General features: G+C 37.3%; 1 protein-coding gene across 2 annotated transcripts in view; it reads left to right on the forward strand.

Annotated features, from left to right (window-relative positions):
* PDS5A (PDS5 cohesin associated factor A) overlaps positions 1-20,589 on the forward strand; it is an 86,152-nt gene extending 65,563 nt beyond the window's left edge. The window contains exons 23-34 of one of the 2 annotated variants that reach the window (XM_052780215.1): positions 644-780; positions 1,505-1,628; positions 1,885-2,089; positions 2,588-2,702; positions 5,528-5,660; positions 6,304-6,423; positions 7,583-7,645; positions 13,014-13,159; positions 14,390-14,495; positions 17,227-17,579; positions 18,638-18,788; positions 19,377-20,589. In XM_052780215.1, the coding sequence (XP_052636175.1) occupies positions 644-780; positions 1,505-1,628; positions 1,885-2,089; positions 2,588-2,702; positions 5,528-5,660; positions 6,304-6,423; positions 7,583-7,645; positions 13,014-13,159; positions 14,390-14,495; positions 17,227-17,579; positions 18,638-18,788; positions 19,377-19,412 (1,689 nt within the window). In that variant the 3' untranslated portion in view covers positions 19,413-20,589. The remainder of the gene's footprint in view (positions 1-643; positions 781-1,504; positions 1,629-1,884; positions 2,090-2,587; positions 2,703-5,527; positions 5,661-6,303; positions 6,424-7,582; positions 7,646-13,013; positions 13,160-14,389; positions 14,496-17,226; positions 17,580-18,637; positions 18,789-19,376) is intronic. The other variant, XM_052780216.1, reaches the window with a different exon arrangement.
* Positions 20,590-23,688: the final 3,099 nt, after the last annotated feature.

Below are 23,688 nucleotides of genomic sequence, written 5' to 3' on the forward strand. Positions count from 1 at the left end.
TGCTGCCAGTAATAATGTGTATATTTGAGACTAAAAATACACTTTTTTCCAAGTTGTTCAATGGAGAGTATTAGAATATATTTGTCTCCTTAGAATATGCAGTGTTCTAGAGTTTTTGTGGATTATACACCCAGTTATAGAACTAGTAGAAACTATGCATTTTGGTGTCTTCACTTACCAATATTAATTATGCTGAATGTTGAGAAAATTAAGAGATTCAAAAGTTTTAGTTTTTACAAGAAAGGTAATTTGACTTTACTGACTGTAAACAGATTTGAAATAAATTGAGACCCTGATGAATTTTATTCGTTCATCTTTATAGGCTATTTACTGTGAATCTAGTTATGGCCATTTCTAGAAATGTTTATCTAGTTGCTCTTATTTTTAGTCATGTGGCAAGTATCCTGCATCCTTTAGATGCACTTGTGAGAACACACTGAACTGTAGTTGAAATGTCCTGATGTTGCAAAGACTGCTACTTACTTCTTCACTCTGTAAATATTTACTGCTTCATTCTGTTCCTTTAAAAATATCAGCTCTAATAAATAGCAGTCTATGGAAATTTCAATTTGACAGCAGTAGGTTTTAGTGCCTTATCAACTTTAGGAAGTAAGTTCATTGTTGATTTGTTTGTTTTTGATAGGTGCAAGCAATTAAACTTTTGGTACGCTGGCTGTTGGGTATGAAAAATAACCAGTCGAAATCCGCAAATTCCACACTCCGGTTATTATCAGCTATGCTCGTCAGTGAAGGAGACTTGACAGAACAGAAGCGAATCAGGTCAGATTTTGTTCCTTTCAGGCTTCCATCAATTTTGTTGTAGAATTTCAAAGAATATTAATTTTTTTGGAGCTTTTTTAGAATTTCAAGGTGAGCTCAATGCTGGCTAATGGGATGATAGAAAACAGATCTGATTGAAGTTTTAATACTAAGAGTGGAATGGCAGCATAAAAACATGCTTGATATACATTCTTTCTTGTAACTTACTAATAATCTAGCTCAGAACCCTGTAGATATCTTGGTAGTAAAAGATATTCTAAAGAGTAAAAGACCTGCAGGAGTATCTCTGAAAACAATTGAATGATGAGATTTAACACATTTAAGAGTTGAGTGATCTTGGGTGGAGCTTCTTCCTTCCAACAGTGAGGTAACTTTTCACCTCATCTTCATTCTGAGGGTGAAGGAAGGAAAGAGAAAATCTGTGGCAAAAGTGGTGCTTTCATTTAGACAGTGATATGAAAACAAGAAACCTGACTCTTCTCATTTCACTATTTTACTGAAATTAAGTTTCTTGTGGGGAAAGCAGAGCACCTTATTTTCACAAATTTGGTTGGGTTATTTTAGCTTGATCTGAAGCTATAGAACTGTGATCTGATCTGATAGAGGAAAAACCTTAATTGCTCACTGATCTTGTAAAAAGAAGAAATTGTGACATGCAAGTAATTTAAGGATAGTTGTGGTGAGTTGTGTTTTGTTTTGGTTTTTTTCTCTCATGTTTGTGTAGTAAATCGGATATGTCTCGACTGCGATTAGCTGCTGGTAGTGCAATAATGAAGCTTGCACAGGAACCCTGTTACCATGAAATAATTACCCCAGAACAGTTCCAGCTCTGTGCACTTGTCATTAATGTAAGTAACTGGATTTGAGTTGAAGTGACTCTTAATTGAGCTCAGTCCTTACGTCTCAGCTTTTGTTTCTGCTACACTGTGTATTTTCTATTCCTCACTGCAGCTTTCAAAAGAGTTCTTGAAATTTCAAATATTTATTGTGCTACACCAGTTGATATTTTTAAAATGTCTCCTCATATTTCCACCTGAATGCTTTTTTTTTTTTCTTAAGACCAAGATTTTTATGGTTGCACTCTTATGTTTTGTGTTGCTATAGGATGAGTGCTACCAAGTGAGGCAGATATTTGCCCAGAAACTGCATAAGGCACTTGTGAAATTACTGCTCCCTTTGGAATATATGGCAATCTTTGCTTTGTGTGCCAAAGACCCTGTGAAAGAGAGAAGAGCACATGCCAGACAGTGCTTGCTCAAAAACATCAGTATACGAAGAGAATATATTAAGCAGAACCCTATGGCTAACGGTTAGTAATTCAGTAAAATTGTTAAGAATACAATAGTCAAATAATGAACTGGAAGGAGTAATCATTAAAACTTAAGGAAATTGCTTTTGTAAAGAAACACTGGACAAGTAATTTGTTTCCTCATCTTTATATTAGACACGTTCAAATCTAAATTTACTTAGTTTAGCATAAACCATAAAATACTTCTCTGTACATTACTGAGAATTATGCATGTAAAATATAATGCTGTTATTGCGGTGGTTGTTTTGCTCAAGAAATAAAATTTTGTTTTCTGATATTTTAGGCTTTATGACCTCCTTCCTGAAGTAAGACCAAGTAGTTTTGTAGTAGTAAAACTCGTTCATTTATTTTTAATGATTCATTAAAAGTAAAATCTGTAGGAAGAAAATGCAAGTCGAAATTTTACATTCCATATTTGAAAAAGTAATACTTTGAAAAAGTGTTTCTTGTGATGCATATGTATAATAGAGATTATTTATGATTTTTTTGTTACTGTAGAAAAATTGCTATCCTTGCTGCCTGAATATGTGGTACCATATATGATTCATTTACTGGCACATGATCCAGATTTCACAAAACCTCAGGATGTCGATCAGCTTCGTGATGTCAAAGAGTAAGTGTCAAATGGTTTTAGCGTTGTTATGCTGAGAATTATTCTGTGCTTAGAAAAAAACAATTAGGAAGAGAAACTTATTGTTTTAGCAACAGTATTTTGCAAAAGAGTAGTCTTGGAAATGTGTAACATTTTAATCAGGGGAAGAAGGCATCAACAACTGCTTAGCAGTATATTCTGAAAGCCCAAATGGTAGCCTGTAGGTCACACCATAGGATACCAAATTAGTGAGCTCATAGGATACCAAATTAGTGAGTTGTCTAGGCTTCTTTTAAAGTGAAGTAATGATTTTAGATTCTTGTATTTGTGCTTAGGAATATCTGTAGAATTTCCCAACACACTTAAGAGATGCCAAGTAATGTCAGTTCAAATATTTTGGAACTTATAAAATGTAGAGCTTCTCCAAGACTTGAAAACATAATGCCACTGATGCTGGGTCAGAGTCCTGCTTCACTGGAAACTCCGCCCCCGCCCCGCCCCATGCAAGCCTACTAGAATTCATGCTAAGTTTGCTGCTGATTTAGCATTTGCACTGCACATCTGCAGTGCAGGCTTAGTGCTTCTTAATGAATTCAGCACAGATTATTGTGCGCAAGCCTGTCATACAGAAGCTTGTTCTGTACTGTTTCCAGTTTGAGACCTTCTTGTATGCCTCCAGTAATCTTTCATACCTTAAATATAACTTTTGTATTCCTTTGTGTCTTGTAATGAATTTTAAAAAATAGTTAATTTTTAACACTTTTTAAAAGTTGTTAAAGTGTCCCCTCTGCCCCCAGCTTTGGTTTTAGTGTTTTGATTTTTCTTGTATTTATTTTTGTTGGAACTGTGAGCTGTGTTGTGTTGGTATTACAAAGGCATGTATAACCCTGTACTACAATATACATCAGAAGTGCTGTCTAGGGCACAGAGCTTTTTTGGACACCCCTTGTATAGCTTTCCTTTGTTGTCAAATTTCCTCCCTCGTTCTTGTCACAGGCTGGCTGAACTAGCCAGAGAGGACTGCTCCAAACAAAGAAATACTCTGTACAGGAATTTTGGCAAGAATACTTCTCTGAAGACTCTCCTGAGATAAATGCAAAACATTTTTCTCATATAATGTAATACAGTGTTTCTTTCAAGAGTTCTGAGAGTCATAGTGTTCACTTTAAAGTGTTAACATAGATGCTTGCAAACTTGGAAAAGCAGACTGGCTTTGTGTTTGTGTGGTTGTCTCCCTAGTTCATCTTGGTTTTACATGGCCTAAATACAGTCACGTAAAGTAAATACATGCTTAGCAAGTTTCTTAACCGTAATCTGTGATATTTATTCTTATGAAGTTTTTTAAGCTTGTCCTACAGAGGTATGTTTGGGTCTGGGTTTGTCTTTTTCTTCCAAATTCATATTCAAAAAATATCGAAATGGATACAGAGAATGAACTTATTTTATGTGACTGTGTTCCCCTGGATGCATGTTTTTCTACATGAAATTACACTGTTGTTCTGGAAAGGTCTTGTTCAGGGTTGATAATAATTTATTTAATTTGTTGGCTTAGTGAGGAAATGAAGCTATTGAAGTTAACACGTGTTAACTGGAATTACTGGAGTAAAATTTGTCCTCATTAGTAATCTTTGGACGACACAGGGTTTTGGAGAAGCTTAGTCAGTGTGGTATGTTATCAGTCCTGTATTCGTGCCATTTAAGTGCTTGAGAATGGTGAATAGATGGATGTAAAGGTATCTAACAGATTTATTTACTGTAGCGTTTGTAGCTCTTGGATGCAAGTCGGAATATAGACATCTTATTTTATTTGAACACCAGATAACTATTTAAGTGTGTTGATGGAGCACAACCCTCTTTTACTTTGAGTTTTTGAGAGAAATATTCCTTCATCTCTTGTGTTACAATCTTTCTTTTGTATCAGTTAAGAAGATTGGGGCTTTTGTGGACAGGGAATTCTAATGTTCAGTCATCCTGTTTTTCTAGTTTTTTTATTAGCCTCTTTCTACAAGGTAATCTCTCTTCCAGAGCTTCAGAATTAAATTAGCTACTGGCAAAGTCTGCATTTCTCAGACCCACCCATATGTCTTTCCCAACTAAGTCTTATTTTACCATATTAATGACTGTTGTTGACCATCTAGCCACATGCAGCTGTGAAGCTTGATAGCAAATGATATTGTGGATGGACCAGTTGTGCTTTATATCATAATTGAAAAATTCTTAAAACAAACTTTTAGTCAAAATATAATGGGTTCTCCCTATAAATAAACTAGATTGAAAGAAAGAAAACTGGGAAAGCTAATTCCATTATGTCTAATTGTAAGGATTTCTTTTCCTTCCATATGGAGCATTAGCAAGAATCTGACCTGCTCAGCTTTGGATCTCCTCTTTTATTTGAATTCCAGTATTAAACCATGTAGTGTGGGTAATTGTCTAGCAGCAGTATGATTTGGTTTAGCCTGTTTCGAGTGTGGTCATGGTACATTGTTGATAGGAACGTAGGTATAGCCCAAGGTAGTGATTACAGAATTTCATCTAGATGATGGCAGCACCAGAATACGTGCTTCTCTTCATACTTGGATTGGTTGGGCAGTGTTTGCAGTTATAATAAGCAGCACACTAATTTGGCAGATCTATTCCGAAGCGTACAATTACAACTCTGTATGTAAAAGGTCTAGACTCTATTTACACCTTCAGATGATTTTACTTCTTTATGATATCTTCAAATTGATTGTGGTTTCTTAAGAAAAAGCTACTACAGCTGACAAAAATTTTTGAGACATTGCTATATGTGGGAGCTGCAGTATAAAAGCTGGAATGTAATTGCTTGTGGTTTTATGGCTTTTTAGGTGCCTGTGGTTCATGCTTGAAGTTTTAATGACAAAGAATGAGAACAATAGCCATGCCTTCATGAAAAAGATGGCAGAAAACATCAAGCTTACCCGAGATGCTCAGTCTCCTGATGAGCCAAAGGCCAATGAAGTAAGAAATGCAATTCAGATAAGTGTTGGGTGATGGGCTGAGGGTTTCACAAGCAGTTGATGAACAGGATTTGCAGGAAATCTGAAAGCACTAGCTCAGACATTTTTATGGTCTTTTAGAGGGAGTGTTAATTGCGAGCATTGTCTGCATGTTGCCAATCTCATTCTTTCAGAACCTTGCTGACCTTATCCAGCACACAATACCTAATGAAGTTAATAAACAAAATTTGTTAAATATTCCTGTTACTGCCTGCCTGCCTTATTTTAACTCCTACTGTGTGGTTTCCTGATACAAGTATCTTTTGCTGTTCGGGGAGGAAATACTGTATTATATAGCTACTGTTAAACCTATTAGTTTCTAGCAGAAATGAGAAACCATTTATGGTTATTTGATTGAGTAAGAGCTTCTATTGTATAGCATAGGCATGTAAAGTATTACTAGCTTTTATTATATAGTATCATATGAAAAAAGGAGATTTCTGTATGTGTTTGAAGAGCCAACAGTATGGTTAATGATGTAATTACAAAATATGTCCTTAGTGATGGTTATTTTAACACATAGATTGTACTTTTTAAAGAACTACATTCTCTGTACTCTGTAAAAACAGTAATTCCTAAAACATACTTCTCTTTTTTTCCTTCAGAAACTTTATACAGTGTGTGATGTAGCACTATGTGTAATCAACAGCAAAAGTGCTTTGTGCAATGCAGATTCACCGAAGGACCCTGTATTGCCAACCAAATTTTTTACACAACCTGAAAAGGTAAATTTGTTAATTTAATTTCCAAAGTAACAAGGGGAGATAACCAGCTCTCAATTATAAAAATCAAGGTATCTCCATAACATAATATAATGAGTGGGGAAAGTGCATATATTTTATCCTCAGCAATTAAATTTTTTTAACATCAGCTGTATGCTATGCTATCTATGTATTATGAACGTGTGCCAGATGTTACCAGGTAAGAGCTAATTAGAATAAATACTGATGTGTTAGCATGTATTGCTAGATCATTTCATTAAAGTGTTTTACAAGTGCATCTGCATATATAAGACTATATGTATATTCTGACTGTATATATGAATTAGAATGCAAAGCAGACAAAAAAGAAAAAGGGAACATTTTTTATCTTAGCTGTGGTATGTTTATATCTGTCAGTAGATGTTTGGCTATTTTGCTTGCTGTAGAAGTTAGTCCTCTTACTGCATAGTAATAGTCTTGGTGAGTACAGCTCTACTGTTGGCGATAGCACTACTGTTCTTCAAGAGGCATACTTCTAAATAGTGTAAGTGGAACCAGAGTAATTTTCTGGACCAAACCTGATGTTTTGGTTGTACTGAAGAATACATTTTACATTTTTCAGTATCTTAGACTGTTAATTAACAGCCTTTCCAGAGTCTGTTTAAGCAAAATTTAGTTTGCTTATTTAATTGTGAAATGGCAGATGCCATGGTAACAGGGACCTGGTATCTGAGAGCTACCTGCGTTCAGATTTAGTGTTTTGGTCTGTGTAAACTGTACTCAGAGTGACAAAGGTAACAACTTTCAACGTTACTTTAGAGAAAATGGCACCTCTTTTTCTCTCTTTGGACTTCCCATTAAAAAGATGCAAGTGAAAAAATAAGGAGGGCAGTTTTGCTTCATTTCAAACAATTTATGTCATTCAAGAAGAAAAAATGTTAATCCCAACTTCAAGTGTGGCATACTGTCATTCAGTAATGCTCGCTACAAATCTGCTCCAAAATACTAGTTTGACCTATCTTTATTAGATTGATTCATTTGTCAGCCGGTTGCATGGTGCAAAATACCTGTAGCACTTGATAATAGCATCTAATTTTAGAAGTCAGTTGTGTATATATAAAAAAACAACAGCAAGACTGAGAGATCAAACACAAACTGATTTTTATTTTAATTTTTTATACAGGATTTCTGCAATGACAGGAATTACATTTCAGAAGAGACAAGGGTTCTTCTTTTGACAGGAAAGGTACTGTATTTTGAGAAGTTAAAATTCTTTTAATATTACTTGTGATTTTTTTAAACGTCCTGGACTGCTGTAGTTCAAAAATGGTATTAAGAGTTTGTGTACAATAATTTGTGATTCTTTTGTTTGATGGCATAATTAATGCCTTTAACATACTACCTGGTGAGTACACACCACCAAGATTGTTAACTGTGCACTGAGGCACAGGTTTTTGACCAACTACAATTTTTCACATAACTACGGGTTTTTCCATTATTCAGATAAGTGTGGCATGAAATTATGATGCAGATACTGAATTGTGACACCTCAAGCATTGGAGGTCTTAAATTTTCAGTCTTAATGTTTTTAATATAGCTGTTAATACTGTTAAATTCAACTGCAAATGTCTACACCATTTTGAACATCTCATTTTATTTCAGACACAATTTGGCTGATACCTTCACAGGGGAGAGAAAATACTGAGTCTTGGAGGGGGGGGGGGACAGGACACAATATGGACGCAAAAAAAAAAAAAGAAATCCTAAAAAAACAGAACCTATTTTTATACCTTTTACCATCAGCTGTCCTTTCTTAAGATTCTGTAGCTGTTTTTCCTAGGTTTTGGTTAAATTATGTTGGTATGCTTTTTAGTCTAGCTCAAACAATTAGCAGGGTTGGTTTTTTTTTTTTTCTTGAGCTTAGTGAAAGAGTGCTGGCTAACCCATAAAATATAAAAATCCTGAGAACAGTATAAATCATGGGTTTAATATTAATTTCATGTGCATTTATTAATTTTCATATTCTGTGTTCCATGAACTGTTACTGCATTAGTTTCTAAAGTCTTCAGTTAGAGCAGAACTTTGTGGTAATTGTTCATTGTGAGAGTAGAGACAAATGATCACTCTGTAAATAGCCCTATCATTTAAAATTGCTTCTTCTCACACTGATTTTTTCAGTCATACAAAAAGTTTCCGCTATCAGAGCAGTTCGCGTGGGTGAGGTTTGCTCAGTTGGCAGAATCCTGCCTGTCCTTGCTTCACATTCACCCTATGACACCAGCCTGGATGCTACTCAGTGGGCTGGGTTGGAGTTATGTCAGGAAGGGAGGAGGCAGACAGAAGACCACCGTTCTTTAGCAGCAGCCAGTACCAGACTGGTGCTTTAAATATCCTTAGAAGAAGGTATCTGTCTACTGCTGTAATTGTTTCACCTTTGACAACATTCAAATATAATGAATGAAGCTTTTGAAGCAAGTTTAGTTGGCTGTGTACTACATTTATCTTTTGATAAGGCATTCAGCAATGTAGATTAAAGCTTTGTCTTAACTAAAAAAAAGTCTTACTGGTGTAAGACAGGCTTCTCTCCTGCATTCTGTTAAAACAGAGTTAGATTTAGGGGGGAGGGATGTCCCATACCAAGCTAATATTATTTAGGTAATTTTCAATGTTTTGGGAAAACAAACATTTATTCCATGCTCTAATAGAATACACAAACACATGCTTCTTTTTCTGCCTACTTCCATTTCAGAAAACACAGGTGTGTAAGGATACCCCACTGACTCAGACCAGCAGTCCTTTTTGGCCTGGTATTCTTTTTCCAGAGGGCCTAATACAACATCAGTAGGGAGACTGTGCAAGTCCAGCCACTTTCTGTAGTACATTGCCCTTCTTACTGCCCTGGCATTCATAATTTTTATAATGGGATGCTAGACTCTGCATCTGTGCCTGTTGGTTTTGATATCTGCTTATGGACTTGTTCCCAAATTTATCCACTCTGGTTTCGGACATCCTGATACTCTACCTTCACAACCTCTTATGGCAGTAGGTGCCAGAAATTTTCAACCTGCTGTTTGTGCAGAAGCACTTTCTTTTCTCTCTTAAACAATTTTCTCTCTCCTATTAGCTGTGCCGAATGCTTCCTACTTTTTATAAATACTCAGCAAATTGAGCAAATAAAATATTATAAGAATAATATGTTTAAGTAATTGTTGTGCAGTATTAGCACTGGATGATGCACTTACTGAACATGTGCTCAGTAACAGGCTGTTTCTACAGACATCATTGCTTTTTTTTGATAGCCAAATGTTTGCCAGCATCTGTGGTATCTCTGTCCTGCCTGCTCCCTCGTAACTTCCACACATGGGAATTAGTTTTTCTTGTGGGAATGCTTTAATAAATTAACTTTGTCTCTGAAGAAATGTACAACTATATGAAGAATGTGGCTTGCCAGTTATGAAAACTTCCTTGATTCCTCACCAGAGACAAAATAAAAAAATTCCTGCTGCCCACCCATCCTGACCAAATCAGTTAACAGACACCAGCCATAGCAAGACCCAAAATATCGGAGAACCCCAGAATAGATAGATGGTGTTAAATATTTTTACAGTAGCTTTCTATAGTAAATGTGTACACGTTTCCTACTGTTGTTGTGAACCTAATTCTGCATTACATTTTGGAAAACCTTTCCCAGAGATGCTTTGCTTTGCAAATATAGGATGTTAGCATCATAGAATATCTCAAGTTGGAAGGGACTTATAAGGGTCATCAAGTCCAACTGCCTGCTCCTCACACGACTAGCTAAAACTAAACCATATGACTAAGAGCGTCATCCAGGTGCTCCTTGAACTCTGACAGGCTTGGTGCCATGACCACTTCCCTGGGGAGCCTGTTCCAGTGAGCGACCACCCTCTCAGTGATGAACCTTTTCCAAATGTCCAATTTGAACTTCCCCTGAAGCAGCTTCATTCCATCTCCTCGTTTCCTGTCGCTTGTCACCAGAGAGAGGAGGTCGGCACCTCCCCCTCTGCTGCCTCCCTTGAGGAAGTTGTAGACCGCGATGAGGTCACACATCAGCCTTCTGTTCTCCAAGCTGAACAAACCAAGTGACCTCAGCTCCTCCTCCCAAGTCTTGCCCTCAAGGCCTTTCACCATCTCGGTCACCCTCCTCTGGACACACTCTAATAGTTTGATGTCCTTCTTATATTGAGGTGCCCAAAACTGCACACAGTACTCAAGGTGGGGCCACACCAGTGCAGTGTAGAGTGGGACAGTCACCTCCCTCGACCAGCTAGCGATGCTGTGCTTGATGAACCCCAGGACACAGTTGGCCCTTTTGGCTGCAATGGCACACTGTTGACTCAACCCCAACCCCCAGATCTCTTTCCACAGGGCTGCACTCCAGCCTCTTGTCCCCCAGTTTGTATGTATAACCAGGATTACCCCATCCCAGGTGGAGAATCAGGCACTTGCTCTTGTTGCATTTCACACAGTTGGTGATTGTCCAGCTCTCTGGTCTATCCAGATCTCTCTAAGGCCTCTCTACCCTCGAGGGAGTCCACAGCTCCTCCTAGTTTAATATCGTCAGCAAACTTACTTAATGTACATTCAACTCCTGCATCTAGATCATTTACAAAAGCATTAAAGGGCACTGGCCCTAAAATTGAGCCCTGGGGAACCCCACTGGTGACTGGCTGCCAGCCTGATATAACCCATTTACTATAACCCTTTGAGCCTGACCCGTCAGCCAATTCCTCACCCAACATATTATGGACTTGTCTAGCTGTGTGCTGGACAGTTTATCCAGAAGGATACCATGAGACAGTATCAAAAGCTTTGCTAAAATTCAAACCCACCACATTTTCTGGCTTTGCTTGGTCAAATAGATGCGTGACCTTGTCATAAAAGGAAATTAAGTAGGTTAAACAGGACTTTCCCCTCGTGAACCTGTGCTGGCTATGACCAATGACTGTGTTGTCTCTCAAGTGTTTTTCAATACCTCTCACAATAACGTTCTCCATAATTTTACCAGGCACTGAAGTGAGACTGACAGGCCTGTAATTGGACTAGGGTCCCAATATTCAAGAAGGGTAAGAAGGAAGACATTTGCCAGCTTCCAGTCAACTGAGACCTCTCCAGGCTCCCCAAGACCATTGAAAAATAATGGAGAGAGGTCCTGCAATGACATCAGCCAGATTTTCAGTACCCTGGGATGAATCCCATCAGGCCCCATAGATTTGTGCACATCCAGCTGGAGCAGCAAGTTTCAAACAAGTTCAGGGTTGGCTGGGAGTTTATCATCCCCCAAGTCATGGTCTTCCAACACAGGGCTCTGGGGGTCCCAGGGCCCATCATCAGTGTTGAAGACAGAGGCAAAGAAGGCATTAAACATCTCCGCTCTGTCACCTCCTATCTGTGAGGTGACTGACCTTGTCAAGCAACAGCCCACTGTTATCTCTGATCCTCCTTTTGCTGTTAACATATTTTAAGAAGCCTTTTTTGTGTCCTTCACAGTGCTGGCCAGCTTGAACTCTAATCAAGCTTTGGCCATACAAATTTTCTCCCTACAGTGGCGAACAGCATCTCTGTAGTCCTCCCGTGTCACCTGTCCTTGCTTCCGAAGTCCGTACGCTTTCCTTTCTGCCTAAGTTCTAGAAGAAGATCCCTGCTTAGCCAAGCTGGTCTTCTGCCCCACTTGCTTGACTTCCGACACTTTGGAATTGCCTGCTTCTGCACTTTTAAGAGATGGCTCTTAAAAAGTGACCAGCATTCACGGACCCCAGTACCTTTAAAAACAGATTCCCAGGGGACCTTACTAATTGGCACCTTCAGCAGCCCGAAGTCTGTTCTCCCCATATCCAGGGTCAAAGTTCTACTGGCAGTTTTTCTCCTATCACCAGTGATTTGAAACTCAACTACTTTGTGGTCACTGTAACCAAGGCAGCCACCAATCACCACTTCGCCCACAAGTCCCTCTGTGTTTACAAACAACAGATCTAGGAGGGCACCTTTCCTAGTCAACTCCCTTAGTACCTGCACCAAGAAGTTTTCTTCAACATGCTTCAGAAATTTCCTGGACCTGTTTGTCTTCTCTGTATGATATTCCTAGTTGATGTCTGGGAAGCTAAAATCACCCATAAGGACAAGGGCAGTTGATCTAGAGATATCCCTTAATTCTTTGTAGATTAATCAGTGTTGTCATCCTGGCTGGGTGATCAGTAGTAGACTCCCACAACAACATCCGCTTTATTTGCTTTCCCTTTTGTCCTTACCCAGAGGCTCCCAGCCGTATTGAGACTGAAAGGGTATTGCCACATCCTTTCAGTCCTCTAATATTACCTAACGTTCTGGCTTTCATTGAGACTCTTCCAGCTGCTATCTCTTCAAAACATGAGAGAGAGGAAGGCAATTGATGTAGTGCTGTTAAATTACGAGAAATTAAAGTAGGATAGACAGTGGTTTTTAAGTGAAGATGAGGTCTGTAGTTCTAAATGGATCGCATCGTGATTGAGACTGTTAATCCAGAAGAAGTATTTTAAAATACTCAAGAAAATATTGTAAAAATTAAATATGTATCTGTAGTTCCCATTTTGTAAGATTTAAACATTTTCTTCTAGCCAAAACCAACTGGTGTACTAGGTACAGTAAACAAACCATTATCTGCAACTGGAAGGAGACCGTATATTAGAACTACAGGATCAGAGACTGGAAGCAATATCAGTGTAAACTCTGAGCTGAGCTCTTCTGCAGGAAACAGATCAAGGTACAGGAGTTTGAAATTTCTTTCATGAACTCTTTACTTCATGTTCTCCAGTGTGTTTGCATGTTTTAGGACAGGAGATGATTTGGGGTGTGTGCCTGTGTTTTTGAAGAGTGTCTTTATTTTGTTAAGTTTTAAAGAAATATAATAGTTCTCTATAGGTAAAATCTCCATCTTTGCTTTTTGGTTTGGGGTTTTTTTTCAGTAGGCAAAAATTCAGTACAAAGTTTAGGTGTGGCCTAAACATATAATACAACAGAAGAGACACTATACTGTCTGAAATTTTGGTGGTTAATATTCATAATATTTTTATATCAGAAAATATATTAATTTAAGAGACCAGCCATAATTAATACTAAACAGATTTTGCAATTTAGACATTTTTGATGTGTAAATTGGGATTAATCCTGACTGGTAGCAAGAAACATTTTTGATGTAGATGAAATATTCTGACCTATTTAAGAACAATTAAAAAGAGCTTGCTGGAGAGGACCAGGATCTCAGTGGAAAGATGCAACATATGATTGTAATATTCGGTCTTTCTTATAGTAAGTGTGATTTTTATGTGGATCTAGAGTTTTTAAATTTGTCATAAGTCTGGAGAAACAGTTTACACTTTCAAATTTTAAGATTGTTTAATTTGTTTTGGAATTGATTAACTGGCTAAGATAAAGGGTTAAAGAAAATAGAGAAAGTCAACTCTAGTTGCTACACTTCATAAGGCCGAAGGGAAATATTAGTCAGTTCAGAATTTGTTCTGTAAGTGTGCATGGTATATGCTGTAATAATCTTGGGTTTTTTTTTCACTATTTTGGTTTTAAAACTAGTGTATGTTTGTGTAAATTAACTTGAAGTTTGAGCATTACTGGTCTTTATATTTCTTCACTACCTTTGCCAGTATCATCTTTTTCTATCTGGAAAAACAACACGGCCTTGTTTAGAGCATTGTTCATAAGTTTGCAAAAAGAATTGTATGGCATTGTGCGTGTGATAAGGGATTTGGCTCAGTAACTAGCCAATCCCTTTCTGACCTTTTCCAGTTGTGGGAAAGAAAATGTGTGAACTTGGGCAAATTCAACTCTTTTTTAACTAATTTAGCCTGCCTGCATTGATGATGATGATGATGATGATTATTTTGTTGTTTCGTTTGTTTGTTTGTTTTTAATCATTGCAAACATTTTTCTTCTTTTGTTCGATATATTTTGGTTTTATTTTGTCTTCATATGCTACCAGGGAACAAAGTTCAGATATATCAGAAACTGGGGTCAGTGAAAATGATGAAAATCCCGTGAGGATTATTTCAGTCACACCAGCAAAGACAGAACCTGTGAAAAACAAGGTATGTCTGGGGATTTTATGAACTGTATCTCTATAATAAGCTTGGCATTGGGGGATTATTCAGTACACATCACTGCAGGTCGTCTCTGAGGAACTGGTAATGTCCGATTTCATTTCATGTAGTTATATCACTTTCCTAGCCCAATAGAAGGCCCCTTATTTTCAAAACTATTATTTATTTTATCGTGAGTAATTAATAGAGCTCATATGCTCAAAAATAACACAGGCAAATTGGAAGGGAGTTCCTTCTTTTTTTCTAAAATTCCAAAAGATTCCCATCTTTATTCTATGTTTTCCAGTAGGGCTGTGATTCAGAGTGAAGGTTGACACCTGTGGCTTTAACTGAAGGTATTGCCAGGAAAATTTCAAGTGGTCCTCTAGCATGAAATAAACATCTAACTTTTGGATCGTGTCACAACTAAAATATTATTTAAACTTTGAGTACTTTTAATGCTTTCCCCCCCCCTTCCATTAGAGAGAGAGGATCATGCCTAAATCATAATGATTTTTTAACTTAAAAAACATACAATTGCATGAAGTTTAACCAGGGTAAATGTGAAGTCCTGCATCTGGGATAGATTAAACTTAAGCAGCAGTACAGCATGTTGGGATCTGCCTGGCAGGGGTGTAGGTTAGCTGAGAAGGACCTGAGGGACCATGGATGACCAGTGGAGCATGAGTCAGCAGTGTGCCTTGGCAGCAGTGAGGGCAAGCTGGGTCCTGGGCTGCATCAGCAAGGGTATAGCCAGCAGATTGAGGGATGTGATTATTTCATCCTATTTAGCATTCATTAGGCCACACCTGGAATACTGTGTCCAGACTGCTGTGTCCTCGCCAGTTCAACACAGATACTGAAAAACTGGAGAGAGCTTTGCAGAGGGCCACCAAGATGATAAAGGCTTGGAGAAGTTGTCGTATGAAGAAAGGTTGAGAGTGTTGGGTTTGTTCAGCCTAGAGAAGAGAAGCCTTGGGGGAATCTGTTCAGTCTTCCAATATCTAAAACATATTTATGGAGAAGATGGAAGTACTCTCTTCTCAAGGCTGCATGGTGACAGGACAAAAGGCTAAAGGCAGAAGTTGCTTCAGGGGAAATTCCATCTGGATGCAAGCAAGCAAAAAAAAAAAAAAACCAACATTGTAAACATTGTGAGGAAAATTAAACTCTGGAATAGATTGCCTAGAAAAGTGGTGGAATGTTGCTGTTCACAGCTTGGCTTGTCAAAGGCCCTGGATAACCCCTGAGGCCCTGCTTTCAACAGAAGGTTTGACCAGATGATTTCCAGAGGTCACTTCAAACCTACGTGATTCTGTGATTCTAAAATCAAAATAGATTTTTGTAATAATGTAGGGATACATAGATGGTTCATGCTGTATGCATTTTAAGAAGTTATATATCTACTCAGTCTTTTCTGATTAGATGAAATCAGAGTAATAAGCAGGTGGTTTGGATTTGTATCATCACATAGAAAAGTTAGTTTTTTCTTAATCTTCTAAAATAACATCCACGTGATATTCACACCCGTGAGCTAATGAAGAAGAAAAAATCTTTCCCAAATTTCAAAGTATGGTTCCTTTTTTGGTTCTTTTTCCCCAAAATAGGGTTCTTCTGAAAAGTTAGAGAAGTTAGGCAAAGCATTTATGAAATAAATCTTCAAAAATGCTTGCTAGGTTCTTGAAACCTGACTTTAGTTGAAATTTTCAGAGAGTGGTTATCTGTGAAGTTCTTATAAATAGCAGTTGTAAATGTCTGCTATGAAGCTGCTAGAACAGTAATAAAGATTACAGAGACTGCCCGACTTATTTAAACATTTAAGAACATTTAACAAAAAAAGTCCTTCGTTCAGACACAGCACTGATAATAATGAGTGGCCTTAATTGGTTTGTTTGAAATTGCTAAGTCATCCCAGCCATACTTCTTCAGTACCCTTTTCTCTGCCCCTCCTCCTAACTGTTTCGGAAGCCAGTGTTCAAATGAAGGTCTAGCATCCAGTTGCTTCCTCTTTGTTTTCATATGAATACTTTCCAGTGTAGAGACCTATGTTGCCACCACCCTTTCTGTTTCACATATACAGACACCGCTTCATGAAATTTAATTACTTCCATTACCTTGTTCAGCATTTTAAGAAGAACATGCATGTAGGCCATACCTATTCAGACATGACAAAGAATTCACAAAGGCAGCAAGTTTCATTTGTGACTAGGTCTTACTCCCTTTATTCCCTGCAAGCATTGGTTTTGGTTTTTTTTTCCTTTTACTGGCATTTAGGGCTTTAGTAATCTGTACCTTTACTGAAGGCTGGTCCCAAAATTTGCAGTAATTATTAAATATTGAAGTAAATATCATTTGCTGTACCAGAATCATTACTCTTCTTCCTCGGTTCTCTTCTGTCAGTTGGCAGAGAGGCAGTAAAAGGAGCTTGTCCTGAAGAACCATCATGGGAGGAGCTGAGATTATTAGTTTTACTGTAATCTCACTTTCAAGCAACTAAAAGAAACACTGGGTGTAGATATTAAACTTACGCACAGTTTAGAAAATCTTTTTGCAAGGTTAATGTCCGAAATCCCATTTAGTAAAACTTTGTAATAGGTCTAAGACTAAAGACCATGTGATGTTGGTTTTATAAGAACACTTACTGTTTTATAAACTCATGTTTCTGTTGGAGGGAGGTAACAATTTGAGTTTGCCTTTGGGAATCTATTTTTTCTTCACATTCATGATTTTTATTTTCTAGGAGATTAATTCTGATCAGGCTACACAAGGAAACAGCACTGAACGTGGGAAAAAAAGACCAGCAACAGCATCTGGAACTGAGAATATTCATCAAAAGCCAGAAGAAAAAAACGTAGATGAAACAGGACCATCACTCGCAGCAAAAACCAGGAGAGGGCGTCCACCCAAACCTGAACCTCAGGGTGCCACTGCAAAAAATGAGGAAACAAGTAAACCACCTGTCAGGGGAAGGAAAAGGGCAGCAGTCAGTCAAGAAAGTCCAGGGAGTTTAGAGGCAGGTAATGCCAAAGCACCAAAACAGCAAGACACAGCAAAAAAGCCAGCAGCAGCACAGAGGCAAATTGATCTACAAAGGTAAAAATAAATAAATAAAATAATACATGGGTGGGGTGGGCCTTTCCTGTCTCAAGAAAGACCCTGAATTTACAATTATAACAGATCTAGCATAGTTAAAGGGCACAACTAAATCACAGTGATTTATAAACACCATGGTCCAACATATATTGTGTTGTGTTCTATTATTCAAAGTAAATACCAGGGCAGCTGGAATTGGAGAAGGGAATTTGGTTGGTCAGAACAGGATAATCTAACCCATTTTCACCAATTTTTTTTTTTTGTTTGTTGCATCCTGGTTCCCTTTACTAGCATTGCTGTGTAAAAGAACTAAAGAGTTGAGGGTGTTTCAGTGCATTCGTTAATGCCAGGTACACAGGAATTCAGGTGCTCTGCTCTGCTTCAGTTCATTGATAACAAAGGCTCAAAAACCAACCATCTTTAACAAATAGAACAAATTGTGATTCTAACTGTAATACTTTTCTGGTGTTTTGGGTCTGTGCTTGTTTAATATTAACAATAATATATATTTTAAGTAAATCAAAAGCAGAATTTGGAACTGTGTAAACTACAAAACAGCTCTTGGATGATAATTTATTTCCAATATAAACAAATGACAAATACGCATAAACAATGAGAAATTTGTTTAGCTGAATCTGATACAATAATAATTTTAATGCACAAGTATCCAAAGTTGTAGAGCAATAAGATAAGGTCAGCAAACCAGTGTGCTGGAAGAAATCACAAATTAATCTAAAGGAAGAAAGAATCATTGGAATGGTTTCTTGCTAGAGATTTTATAAATTGAAGATCTTACAGAGAACCTTGAGCAAAAAGAATTACCTTTTCCTCTTGCAGCAAGGTTCATACACTATTAAATTGTTCAGTCTTTCAAGAGGGTAATATATGCGTACTGCCATGCAATGCTTGTTTTATACATCAGATTTCTTTAAGTCTTCATAAAAAGTTGCACTATCCATAGCCTTTAATAAGCCACCTGTATCAGACAGCTTCTTTAAAATATGTAATACCTCAGTGTTTCTTGGAAAAAATACCAAAACCTTGTTAACGTTTTTCAGAAGCCAGGTGCTTGGAAGTGATGGAGATTCACTGTTGGAGATAGACTCAAGTCCAGAATATTCCCAAAATGCAATGGATCTTTTTAAGGCCTGTGGGAGCAGCCAGGAAGATACTGAGGATACAGAGATAGCAGAGGGAGGCTTCCTTAAGGTGTAGCAGGCATCTTGTATAGGAGAATTCTGTGGTTTTTATTGTAGCTTATACAGTAAGGAACCAAATAAGTTTGTCTATCTTCTAGAAAAATGTATGTAAAAATAGCTATATCTGATAGGGGTTTTTTGCTTTTAAGTAGACATGTACAAGTTACTGTAAATATTCGAAAAACATTTGAAGTGGTGCTTGTTCTTAAGTAAGACAGGCTATTTTTAGAAGCCTGGGTAATTAAATACAATTAATTAGAGCAAGTTACCATTCTTATTCTCTGATTCCAGTGAAAGCTATGGATAAATGTATTTCTGTTTATGTTGAAAAAACATTACTTGGTTATGGAATTATTATTATTCAACTTGTGAATTTCCAAGATTATCAGGAATTTGTGCTATACAATAAGGAATTTCAGTTATATTCAATTAATTATGTAATCGTTGAGAAGATACAAGATGGAATTGGAAGAATCACAATATAAAGAGTGTAAAAGCTAAAATGTAAAAGATATAAGTAGGATTTTGATTCAGAATCAATTGTAATTTCCATGTCCTTACAATTAACTTTTATTTCCTTTTCTCCCTCCCCAAAAAGGTAAAAAGAAAACTTGCTCGAAAAGGGAGGAAATGAAGGCCAAATAAAGGCATGCTCCAAGCTTCTGCAAAAACTAGGATTCAGAAATTTCCTGTACAGGAACTGAAATTACTTCAAAACACACAGCTTTCAGCTCTGAAACCAGAAGGAAAACTATGCTTCCCTTTCACGTGAAATTAATCCTTCTCAATGGAAATGTAAAGCAGAAACTCTTGAGAAAGAGGCTAAAAGCATCTGTACTTATTTCCCCAGAGACTTTTTTTATGAAAAGTCAATAATTAAGCAAATTGCTTAACACTTGGTTCCAGTTCCTGCATTCTGGAGTTTAAAAGTGTATTTACACCATTAATTTTCATGCTGCATTTTTTTTTTTTTTTAAAGAAAGTCAGAGGAGGTCCTTACACTGACATTGCAAATTTATGATTCTAGAGCCAGGTATTCCCATGTCTCACAGAAAAAGTAGAAGTCTACTGAATGGATTTTAAACAAGACTAGAGGAGAGGAAAAAAAAAAATCACAAAAAAATTTTTTTGCTTTACTTTTGGAGACTGTTTTATGTATAATTCTTTCTGCCTGCCTACTTTTCTGCAAAAATAAGATGTACAGATTTCAGTTCCCTGCTATGAAAAGTCATGTGGTGGCAATTTTATAAATGTTGCTTTCTGATTTTTATCAGAGTGGGAAAGTAATCACTTAAAATTATTATTAATTCGCAAGTAGACATTTCATTTTTTAATTTTCCCTCCATTTTAGTTTAATATAATTTGCAATAAATGTACATATTGATGTTTGTTTTATAAAAACATATATCACTTTTAAGTGTTTTTACTCCTGCGGTTCTGTTGGAATATTCTAAATTTTAAAGGAGTAAAGACAGTCCAGCATTTGATTTTATAATGTTTGTCACCAGATTTTTATTATTGATGTAAAGAAAAAAAAATCAATTTTTAAAAATAGTTGGACTTTGGCAGCTTTGTAAGGAAAGTTGGAAATGTTTAGGATTGCTCTCAATTTTAAGCATTGTGCTGATTGGAAGTAAGTCTGTTTTGCATTTTGTCTTCCTGTCCAGGCTCATTTTTTAATGTTTATTTTAGAAGATTGTTGCATCAATATTATGTTTCCTGGCATTGTTCAGCATAGATACAGTGTACACTTTTATGTACACATGATCATATTTAAGTTTGTTGCATAAAATAAACGCTTCTAGGTGTCATGTGGCAGTCTTTTTAATTTTTTTTTTTTTATTTTCTTTCACGGAAAACTACTTGCTCTATCTGTGCATGGTCTTGGATGTTCATAGAAATATTGTATGGAGCAAAGAAGTTATAATGGAGACAGTTACATAGTTTAAAAGATAGGGGTTTTTTAGGTGAAGTTAGTGCTTTATCTTGTAAAGTTGTATGGGAAGAAGGAGGTTGGTCTGCAGAGTGACAGTGAACAGTTCACTTTGCTTCCCTGTGCCTCAGTTCCCCATTTCTCTTCTGCAAATTGTCTTGAAATCCCTTGATTCATTGTAGAAGAGCTGGATACTGTTGACATTAGATAAAGATTACTTGCTTTCCTAAAATGGGTAGGGTGCAGTTGTGTGCTGTAGAATAATGACTAAGTCTGCCTTATTGAGTGTTTAACTGGTGTAACAGTTATTTTTCCTCCGTAACAGAGAAAATCGGACTCTCTTCACAAAGCAGTATATGCAACTCTTTTTTCTAAAGCAATCTGCAATGCTTTGACTAGAAGGATTTGAAATGCTTTCAACAGAGGGAGACTGGGAGATTTTAAAAGCATTTAATTACACTTCCTTCAGGGTTTTGATTTCTAAAACTGAAATAATTTCACAAGATGGATTTACTGATCATAATGCAGTTTCTTTTCGGTGCTCTGGTCCAATACTTCCCTCATGCAAAAGTTACAGTATTTTGGTTTAAACCAAATTTAAAATGTTTTTGTTGGAAGTTTTTAGGTGCTACCTAAAAAACAAACTCTCTTTTAGAAATGAGCTCTGGTACCTAGTGGTGTGCTTCTAACAATGATTTGAAATCTGGACTTGACAAATCTTGCAAATATTCAGAATTGTTTCCAAAAGCTTTGATTTTTGTGAAGTGGATGATTGTTGGGGTTTGTTGGGTTTTTTTCCTTTTCTTTTTTGGTCAGTTTTTAATCAGTTAACGTCAAGTTACTCAAGGAATCATCAGAATAACTGAGGTTAGAAGGGGTTTCTGGAGGTTCGGTGCCATGCGCAGCGCAGGGTTTTCAGTTGGCTTTCTACAAACAGTTATGTAGAGTTTTTTTCTTCTGTTTTTTTTAAGGGGACGTTTGAGTTACTTCTATATGTTGATTATCAGTATAGTGAAAGAAAATCAGTACATTCATGCAACAACTTAATGCTGGGCATAATTGGCTGAGCAAAAATGCAGCATACAAACTATAGAAAAGGTCTAGTGGTGGCCCACTGGTTTCTTTTCAGAACTTGCCCCAGAGAAGGCTACATACAGAATTTCTCTGCCTGCCCCCCACTACTCCCTCGCCAAAATCCTGAGAGCACCCATGGTGCAGCTCAGAGTTGCCTCAGCGATGGATGTCTTTCTGTAAGAACAGTATCCCCTAAGGCCAGGGGTCATTTCAGCAGTCTCGCTTGTGATAGCAAGTAGTTGTGAACTGTCAGCCTTTATAACAAATACAGGGAAGTACAGGCATAAGTTTTATACATACATAATTTATGCATTGCTAGTACTTCTTCTGATGCTTTAAAAATAAAATCTATTAAAGAGTAATCAGTATAAAACTGTGGAATTGAAGGCAAATTATTCCAAAGAAAGAGGGTGGGGGCTTTGTACTTGGCCATCTATGAGTTTTTAAATATTTTACATAAGAATGGGGATTCTCTCATTGTAATAAGAAAACTGATGTTCAGTTTTTCACTTGTTAATGTGTGATAAAGAATAAAAGGAAGCCCGATAAAACCCAGTCTTTATGGCTTTTATCCAGTGTAGGATTTAAAGGTGCTGAGGTTTCACATTCAGTTACATAGAGCTAAGTTATCATCATCTTTAAGTTTTCATCTTCATGAAAGTGTGGCTTTGTTTCTTAGCAGACATACATTTATTTCTGTTTCTTTGTGTCCTCTGATGCCTGGACTGCACAGCTTTCATAACAGTAAGACAGGAAGGCTGTTCTGAGAACATACTTGGTAACATACTAAATTAAACCTCTACCGCTCAACAAAATTAAATCTGAATAGTTGTTTTAGACAAAATAATAATGTTTTCTAGAGCAATCTTAAACAGGAAAAATAATACACATTACAAATCTTTTCTGCACATGCTGACAAGCCTTTAAATTTTCAGAACTGATAAATAACAAATCCTTATCTAAAATGTATTTCCAGCCATTAGATACTTAGCACATGTTGTTGGACCAAGTTCAACATCAGACTGGCTCTTGAGTTTCAAGTTAACTGATGGGGCTATCACAGCTGAACTGTCTCCTCTAAAGATCTGAAAAGATTTGGGATCACCAAACATTTGCAATACGCAGGAAATTTGCTTCAAGAGGTCATCCATGTGGATCCTAGTTCACTTGCATGTGTGCTCCATTATTATATTTATCAGCAGTAATAGGTTTGTGCGTGGAAATCAAGTCCCAAATTGATGCTCAAGGAAATAGTCCAAATGAAAGCAGCTGGACCATGAAGTCTATGTGCCAGCCAGGCTGCAGGTGTGCAGAGCTGATAACCAAGCATTACTCACAGAGTAGTTGGTCTCAGCCCAAGGAATTGTATTTCAGTGCAGGAATAGGTTTGCACAGTGAATAGCAAGGTGTTAAACGGCAGTTATCAAGTCCTGTACAGCAGCACTTGACATGTCCCTTCAAGCCTTCCCCTGCTTAAATTTCTGACAAGGAGGGAATCATCCTGCTGATGAGTACCCCAGGTACTCAAAACAGTCAGAGAGAAGCTCAAATAGTAAGATAAAATACTCCTGAACTTCAAAGACCAACAGCAGCTTCCATTCCTTAAAGAGTTAAGCCCGACATTCCCTGGATCCATTTACCTTGCTTCCTGGAAGGCAGCACTCGAGACTGGACTTCCTCAGGAGCAGGACTTGGAAGTCCTGGTGCAGAAGCAGAGGCGGTGGCTGACAGCCTCTCCCTTCCCTGCTGCACAGCCTGGGTCAGGAGAGTGGATCCAAAATTTCTTATTTCTGTAGTTTTACCACATGAGAGACCAAGGTGAGCGACCCAGTTTCTCCCTTCAATCTCACACTCTGTGATCTTCTAACTGTGAAGGTGGCCAGTCCCACGGCTCCCATCCGAG

Source organism: Harpia harpyja, chromosome 2, assembly GCF_026419915.1.
Source record: "Harpia harpyja isolate bHarHar1 chromosome 2, bHarHar1 primary haplotype, whole genome shotgun sequence".
Classification (NCBI taxonomy): domain Eukaryota; kingdom Metazoa; phylum Chordata; class Aves; order Accipitriformes; family Accipitridae; genus Harpia; species Harpia harpyja.